This window comes from Neolamprologus multifasciatus, chromosome 11 (assembly GCF_963576455.1).
Source record: "Neolamprologus multifasciatus chromosome 11, fNeoMul1.2, whole genome shotgun sequence".
Taxonomy (NCBI): Eukaryota; Metazoa; Chordata; class Actinopteri; order Cichliformes; family Cichlidae; genus Neolamprologus; species Neolamprologus multifasciatus.
Genome location: NC_140449.1, coordinates 25,976,345 through 25,985,184, shown reverse-complemented (window position 1 = coordinate 25,985,184; position 8,840 = coordinate 25,976,345). Strand labels below are relative to the sequence as shown.

The 8,840-nt window shown below is 40.0% G+C and overlaps 1 protein-coding gene across 1 annotated transcript; it reads left to right on the top strand.

Annotated features, from left to right (window-relative positions):
* Positions 1-3,428: 3,428 nt before the first annotated feature.
* On the top strand, positions 3,429-7,811 carry pou3f1 (POU class 3 homeobox 1). Its single transcript, XM_085177541.1, has one exon. The coding sequence runs from the start codon at positions 3,644-3,646 to the stop codon at positions 4,766-4,768; it is 1,125 nt and encodes a 374-aa protein (XP_085033667.1). The 5' UTR covers positions 3,429-3,643; the 3' UTR covers positions 4,769-7,811.
* Positions 7,812-8,840: the final 1,029 nt, after the last annotated feature.

Genomic DNA, 8,840 nt, shown 5'->3' with positions numbered 1-8,840 from the left:
TTACAATTGCATATTTAGTGCCTATTACGCATGTCTGTCAAAAAAAAAAAAAAGGAAAAGGAAACGAATTACAATTATCTGATTGAGTGAGTTGGTGGATATTATTCTACTCGCGGTAGTTGAGGGGTACATCACATGAATTTTAAAATCTAAATATAGCTTGTGGCAGTTCGAAATGTTCCCCCTGGAATTGAAGAAGACTTGTATTAAACATCTAATATGAAGCCGCTGCCGTTTTAGGAACGCGAGTGTCTTATTTCGGATATATTTGTGGAAAACAAAACCCGATTTAACTTTATTTCGGACTTAAATGTCGACACTACTAAAACCTCGAAATGCAAAAAAAATCTGATGTAAAGCTTTGCTGCTAAAATCAGTTACATTATGAAATGATATATATTCACTTTGTTTCATTTGTTCTCTGATAAAACATTTAAACTTTGTCTCCAGCAACATTTTATTCGAGATACAGAAACGGCTGTGAGATCATTTTATAATCATCCTATTTGTCGTGTTTAATTTTAATGCATCCCTCCCATCCTAACTGTACTCACATCAAGGCAGCGCGTAAATGAAAGGTGGGGTTTGGTTAATTGAAGGGTCGATGAGGTTTTGTTGGCTGAGTTGCGCCCTGGCAAAAACTGCTGCATTTAAGGAGATTGGGATTGAGGGGGGGAGATTAACACGTGACTGCCCCAAAAAGAAAAAGGCCTCTACTCCTAAACAGCATCCTTAATTAGAGAAGCACGGATATTCTAAAATTGTGAGCGGTCCGGGAAAACGTTGTTTGGTTAGTTTTCTGTTGTTCAGATTTCGTTACACTGTGTCTCCAAATCTGTCAGTGCATCGCAGGAAAGGGACTCGCAAGAAAGTACAGAATAAATCAGAGAATTGTCTTCTCAGGGTGACACAAAGGGGACTTATTTCGGGTAAAAGAGGTCACCCAACTTCCTCATTTCTGCGGTTCCACTGTAAGTGTGCCTCGTAATTTCTTTCTTTTTTCCCCACTTTGTTTTCTGAATCCATCATATCGCCTTCATTTCCAGCCGCTTTTCCTGTACGGCCTGTCATTCACCACTAAGTTCTGTGTGATCCCTTTCATCGAGCGCACCATGGAAACCTCGCGCGTCCTGGCAAAAATGCACCTCAGCGCACACAAGGCCATATTCTTTACAAAAGGGCCAAAGCATCTGGACCTTTCTTTTCCAGCAGCTACTCGCTGGCATGGCAAAGCACAAGACTGGGTCTGTGAGGCAGAAACCACTGCTTTTTATAGACTGGGGACAAGAATGACTGAATGGCTAACGCATCTTCATTAACTGAGAGCTGCATGGAGCTCTGGTCTCTTATAGCAGTGACGCGCAAACCCGGGGTCTCTCAAGACACAGAGGAAAGACAGTGATTTTTATTAAAGGAGTCGCGTTAGAGGGGCTTTGTCATCCTCGTCATAGTTGTTACTTTTTATTTTTTTTCTCAGATTTCTGCGTTGTATTCCATAAAATATTAATTAAACTACGTAAAGGTTAGTTGATAAATGTGGTAATAAATAGTGTAATTATGCATCAATGGATTTTATGACGTATAAAGACAAATTACTCATGCAAACTATTCATTTTTTAAGAATTACAGGGAAACATCAAGTGTAACTTATCAATCACGAGTTGTGTTTCTTAAATTCTTACATTGCATCAGAAACGTAATCTTATACCCAAATATCAGACTCTGTTACTAATAAATTGCTCCGAGATGACACGAAGATAACTCGCGAGGACTGTCTCCCACTCATTCCAAATAAATATATAACGGATGGGTGGACAAAAACCACGCCTTTCAAGAGATGATGACGAGCACCTGTGACCCCGACAACATTTTCCGCACACACGTACACACTCACGCCACACACACTCGCTACATTGTTAACGCTGGAGACAAGAGTACAGCAAGGACGCAGTGACAGCAGAAAGGAGACAACTTACCTTTTAGTCTTGTACTCCCGGATTAAAATGAACACTCGAGTTGAGTCGTACTGTAAATAGAAAGAGAATAGTCGCATGGGGAAGATGACAACAAACAAACACGCGGCAGAGATAAAAAAGGCAAAACATTGCTTTCAGGTAAATGATTAAAATGGGACTGTTGCGCCTGAAAAACCTTCCAAAAAGCTCCTGTTTTAGAAGGAGCGGAACATGTGCCTGATTGCAGAGTTTTAGGCGAATGGAACGGGAGAGATGTAAGATTTGTTTAAAGCCCCGCATTTCCATTTAAGAACGTGATTGTGTTTGCAAAGATCCCTTTCAATCTTCGCATCCCCCCCTCTCTCTCTACCCCTCAGCGTCTCTGAGGCTGCTTTGCAATTCATAGAATTGGTAATTTGCTATTGGGACAAAACGTGAAGGGAAAAATAATCAGATCAACCGGGAGAGGTAGCGAGGAAGGAGCCAGGAGAAAGAAACACAAGGTTTCTCTCTCCAAGTTGCTGCTTAGTAAAATGCTTCGAGAGGTAAATGATATCAGAATATAGACTTTAAAAAAATTTAAAATTTAAAAAAAACTGGAATCTGTTAAATCTAAATTTCCAGGGCTGGGGAATATCCAGATCAACTGCAAGAGCTTGGCAGCGAAGAGTCCGTGTCATATTAAAAAAAAATAAAGATTGTTTTATGATTATAAATGGTAATTATCAGATGTGGCAGTCTGGCTTTGAGGATATCAAAACAAGAGGCGTAATGATGGGACTAAATTGCATCGCTATAATATGTCACCTCTGTCACCTGTACTCAACGTATGTGCAGGGAGGAGGACTAAGGAGCGAGAGAGCACGTTTTGGCCTTTCTGATCTAAGTGGGTGGTGATGATGAGATCACACAACATTGAAAATTACCGAGACAATACAAATAAATGACACACGCGGAGGCTTTGAAACAGAGCAAATGCTTTCGAATTTGTCACACATTTACGACAGCATCCACAGACACGTCGCATATTATTTACACGCCTCTCCTTGTGTGGGTGGCTGCAGAACTGGAGCAGCGCGCCTTATAATCTGTTTAAAACGAGGAGCGCTATAATCATCAGTGACCTATTATAAAGGTGCACGGGTGTGTGTCTGTAAGTGCATCTGTGTGTGTTAGAGGGAGGTGGGGGGTGGGGGGTATCCTTCAAAAAGATCTCTGTACTCCCCCACGTGGTTATTTGCAAAACAACCGATCTAAACCAGGGGAAACCTAATCAAACCCCGCTGCTGTAGCCATGCTCACCTTCCTTGGAGAAAACTGGATGAAATGAGAGAGAGAGAAAAAAAAGTTTAAAAAAATAATTAAAAGGCGCGCCTTGTGTGCAGGTTCGCCAAAACGAGCTGTAGAAACTACTGTTAAAAACTCAGATACATTTATTAAATAGAACATATGTTTTTCTATAACATATGTAAGATCGGAGCTCTGTGCTAAAAATGCGCTGCACCGTGCTCTGAACCCCTGCGCCTATTGAGTGTGTCCCTAGTGGGCTTGAATCGGAGAGGAGCCAATACAAGCGGAGAGGAGGCGTGTCTTCGCTCTTCCACAAGACCTCCCAGAGCAGGTTGTTGCGTTTTGGCTCTAAAGCCTGGAGACCTCCGAAGTGCTCGTCAGTTTTCGAAGTAGGAGCCATGGCGACAACAGCTCAGTATATTCCGAGGAATAACTCCTTACCGTCTAACCCGCTCATGCATCCGGATTCGGACAGGATGCACCAGGGGACGACCTACAGAGAGGTACAGAAAATGATGCACCACGAGTACTTGCAAGGGCTTGCGGCAACCAACACGGGACACCCGATGAGCCTGACGCACCATCAGTGGCTGCCAACCTCCAACACAGACTGGTCCAGCGGCACCCACATCGGACAGGAGCACAAAGCCAGCGTGCAGGCGAGCAGGGAGGACCTGAGCAACGGGTTCCACCACAGGTCTCACCTGGTGCACCAGCAGGCGCAGAGTGGCCACCATGGTTCGTGGGCGCCTGCCACAACGCACCACTTATCCCCGCTGTCCCCAGCATCTAACGGCCACCAGTCACTTGTCTACTCACAGCCTGGATACACAAACCTCAACGCAATGTTGAGTCCCCAGCCCGGCACGCTGCACCATGGCATGCGGGACCCACTCCACGATGATTCGGCCAGCCACGACAACCAGATGGAGTCGCCCCAGCAGGCTTTCAGCCACCACCAGGATCACTCGGACGAGGACGCGCCCAGCTCCGACGACCTGGAGCAGTTTGCCAAGCAGTTCAAGCAGCGGCGGATCAAACTTGGCTTTACGCAGGCGGACGTGGGGTTGGCCTTGGGCACCCTGTATGGAAACGTCTTTTCTCAGACCACTATCTGCAGGTTCGAGGCGCTGCAGCTCAGCTTCAAGAACATGTGCAAACTTAAGCCGCTCCTTAACAAGTGGCTGGAGGAGACAGACTCAAACACGGGCAGTCCCACCAATTTGGACAAGATTGCTGCGCAGGGCAGGAAACGAAAGAAGAGGACCTCCATCGAAGTGGCTGTGAAAGGGGCGCTGGAAAATCATTTCTTAAAATGCCCAAAGCCATCTGCTCATGAAATCAGCACTTTAGCCGGTACTCTGCAGTTGGATAAAGAGGTTGTCCGTGTTTGGTTTTGCAACAGAAGACAAAAAGAGAAAAGAATGACACCAGTGGGGGTCCCTCACCCGAATATGGAGGACGTATATTCCCAAGCAGAGACCCCTCCTCTACACCGCACACTACAGAGTCCTGTGCAGTGACTGTTTTCATGAACAATCCGAGCATTTCCGCGGGGGGATAGAAAAGGGAAAGGGGCTATGGAGTTTACAGTATTTAAGTTTGGCTTTTGTTTTCCTGAGAGAAAAGAGACGTGGAAAAGTTGAACAGATCAGTTTTGCCTTTAGTATTCGCGATTCGCGTGCTCATCAAATAGATGGCAAGAGGAAAAAAAACGTTAAGAAAAAAAGAATCATAAAAAAGAAAAAAAATATTCGCTATTACTGATTCCGTGCGCATTTAAAGTGAAACAAAGATCTTTATTTACCAAAATTTTACAGAGGAGACATGCATATAAAGTAAATTTGATATCCAATGACTGCCCCAAATAGGGGGTAATTAAATGTGGCAACTGAGTCCATCTCCTCCTGGTGTACCATGAACTGTAGGCGCTGACCCGAATGAGGTTGTTGCCTGAAAATGATCAACACTGGAGATGAAAAGCCTACACTGAATGAACATTTAGCTTTTTTCAGGCTTAAACTGGTTATCTGAATATTAGTGTATACTTTCTTTGTTATATTAAGTGTGATGTTTTGGTTCGGGAAATTCTTTAACTTCAGTGTCTTTCTTCCTGCAAAGTGTCTATGATTTTGTTCATTATTTGCTATGGGTACTGTATCTCATCAGAGCAACCGCTAATTTCTTTATTTTTTCTGTTTACTCAGTGGGAGTTGATGGTTGGAGGAGTGATGGAAATTGTGGCACCCGAAAACACAACACTTACAAATAACGCCAGACACGTTTTAGAAATTGTGCAGGTGCAACAGGACATCCAAGTTCTGACTGCATGCCTTAAAAAAATCGAGCTTTTTGCTGCTGACCACGCCGAAATTTGCAAAAAGCACCAAATTAGAAGCAAGCGTTTCTTTTCTTTTCTTTTCTTTTCTTTGCTTTTCTTAGCTTTTCTTTTCTTTTCTTTTCTTTTCTTTTCTTTTCTTTTCTTTTCTTTTCTTTTCTTTTCTTTTCTTTGCTTTTCTTTTCTTTTCTTTGCTTTTCGGGGGTTTTGATTGTTCTGAAATTATTGTTTTCTTTGCATGGAGCACTTATTCTTTCGTTAATATTAGTAATGCTATTTTATGTTTTTAATAAAAGTGTGAGTGTAGCTGATCTCATTAGGCTTAAACACAAAAGCCTAAAAATCCCATGTTTACAGGTTCCTGGTTATCACCACAGAGCGCTGTCAGCCCACACTGCTTACTGCCTGTTATCCTGTTGTATCCCAAACATTTTGAGAGATTGGTCAAATATGAAAAGTTATAATAACTCAGGTAACTTCAGTGCCCCATGTCGGAATATGACGCCTGTACATGATTTGTTTTCCTCTGAGTGTGTATTTTATTTTTATGTTATTTTTTAATATAATTCCGTTTTTTTTTTTGTTGTTTCACATTGTCATTGTATTATAGTTAAACGCTGGAATCGGAGAAAAGAAAATTACAATTCATTCATTGAGGGTAAGCGATGAAGGGATTTACTTTAGATATATTTATTTTTTCCCGATCTATAAGGAAATCTGAAAATCTCATGTGTCGTGTGTCATATCTCAGTGTTGGACCAGTCCAAAAGCCTACAGCAGTGCTATTCAATACAGATGAGGGAAACTTTTTTTCCAGGAAAAAAAAATAATGATAATAATAAAGATTTTAGAGAAAATGTTGCCAGGATTATTTCCGATATGTAAATATGTCTAATATGTAAACTTGTATTTGTTCCGAGATATTGTTTTGTTTTTTGTTTTTTCGTTTTTGTTTCTTTCCGGGCAGTTTTGTACACTTACTAATTCCAAGAAGATATTTTAATATGATTTCATTTATGAATCTGACCATTTATATATATATATATATTTATTTCTTAAAAGTGTTTGGAGCTTTTTTGTTCAGCTCTGTTAATGGTTACGTTGCAGTGGACTTCAGTATGTTTTTTTTTCCTTTTTGTTTACTACATTGGTTGTATGTTGATTGCTAAATGTAGACTGCAAAGTCACATTTATATTTATGTTATAGTAATATTTTATTACTTACATAAAACATATATACAAGAAATGGTCTTCTGTCTTCATTAAAATCCAAACTACTCGTCTTTTGTTGATGTCTGCTACAGAATCACCAGGCAAGAAAAAAATTAACCTGATCATCAAGTTGAATGCTTTTCACTGTGCTGAACATCGGGAAGAAGTGAGCACCCCATGTGTTCATTTTAAATAGCAGTGATTCGTTATGTAACAGGGGATCGTTTAAAATCAGAAGCTGTGTACATGTGCTGTTAAGGGGAATAGACAACAGTATTTTACCTCAGGCATTCCCTGCTAAGTTCACAGTCTGTGACGTTGTTCACATCTTTGTGTAAACGCAGTATTAAATTGTGCAATATAAATACGGAATTACTGTCTTTTCATTGAGTGATTATTACTATTATTATCATCATCATCATCATTATTATTATTTAACAGAGGCGTTTGTAGCTAAAATATGCTTTCTGGAATTATAATTTGAGCTGTATTCTTTATAAAAAGCATCGATCATCACTTGACGTGTTTTAGGCATTTAAAAGGCGAATTGTGATGAATCTTTGATCTCAGACAGAAGTGCCTGCAGGCAAACACCAGCCTCTTTTCCAAAAATAGAGAGAGGAAAAGGCACACAGGCCCATAGGATCGACATAAACGACGGGCCCTAAACTTTTATAAGGATAAAGACAAGCCTAATAAACAGGCAGCATATTTATGTGTTTCTAGCATTAAAAAAATCGACATCACTAAATAGTAAATTAAATACAGTCTCACCTCATGGAGCCTTCTGTCAATTACAACGGAACAAAGCGACAGAAAGCATTATTTTTACATTTGTATGTGTAGATAAAACCAACATATATGTAGTGAAATTTGTGCAGCCGCGGATATTTTAAGAAAATTTACTGTTCATTGATACATTACGAAAACCGAGAAAATTAAAAAAGATTTACTGCTGATTTCTCTTATTGAAGTAGCCACTACTAAATGGGATGATGGCTAAAATCTTTGCGTTTCTTGATGAATTTATACTTTTATTAGAGGATAGTAAATTCATATTATTAATAGTTGCACATTTATATTTACGCATTTCTTCATGTTTTTTGTGGTGATCATACAGGAACTCGCAATGCAAAGTTTTGTGTCCCGTTCAGTTTCTACTCAAGCCACTTTTTAATTTTTTTTTTTAACTTTCTTAATAAATAATGCCTTCGTCTGTTAGTATATAGATATGTGCACCAACGTTAAAATTTCTCTTCGTGAATTATTTCCTTCAATTTAGGATGTTCCGATTAATTTTAAACATGATTTTGTGAGCATCATTTGTTCATCCATGGCATGCCTTTGGAAAACTGCGATAAAATAACAAGAGAAACAACCCCAAAAAACAAAACAAAAAATCAGATTGTATTGGGGTTTTTTAGTCGGTCTTTGGTGCTTCTGTGATGGAAGTGTAGAAGTTTATATTTTTTTCATAGGCTGAGGTGGTCAAATTGTGGGAGAAGAGGCCACATTAGGAAGCAAAGCAATTGCCAGATAACAGCGAGTCGCAGGCGCCCCCTGCTGGCTAAACCGGGGTACTTCAACGTCAAATGAGCCTTAAAAGGAGGAACGTAATATTCCAATAATCATCAGGAACGAGATTATTTCTCTTCATTGTTTGTGGCTGTGTCAGAACCTTTAGCTGGCAAATCTTCAAACAGCTTTAGAAAAGTTAAACACAACACTGCGCTCTATTTCCTTTAGTCCGCTATCAAGCTAATACATAAATTCATTTGGGCTAAGGTTTATGACTCTGATAGACATTAAAAGGGTTTTTGCTGCATGTAGCATTTTTTTTGGCACCCCCTAGAGATATTTCACCCAGATGCAGTGAAAAAGCTTTAGTGTTTTAATGATAATAGCAATAATAGTAAAATAAATCACTATTATAATTTTTTTATTTACCCAAGTATAACACATATTTTTGTTTATGAAATGTTAGTTACATGAAAAATACATAGATTCCAGATAAATAAGGTTACAAAGACTCATTGCCTCTGCTA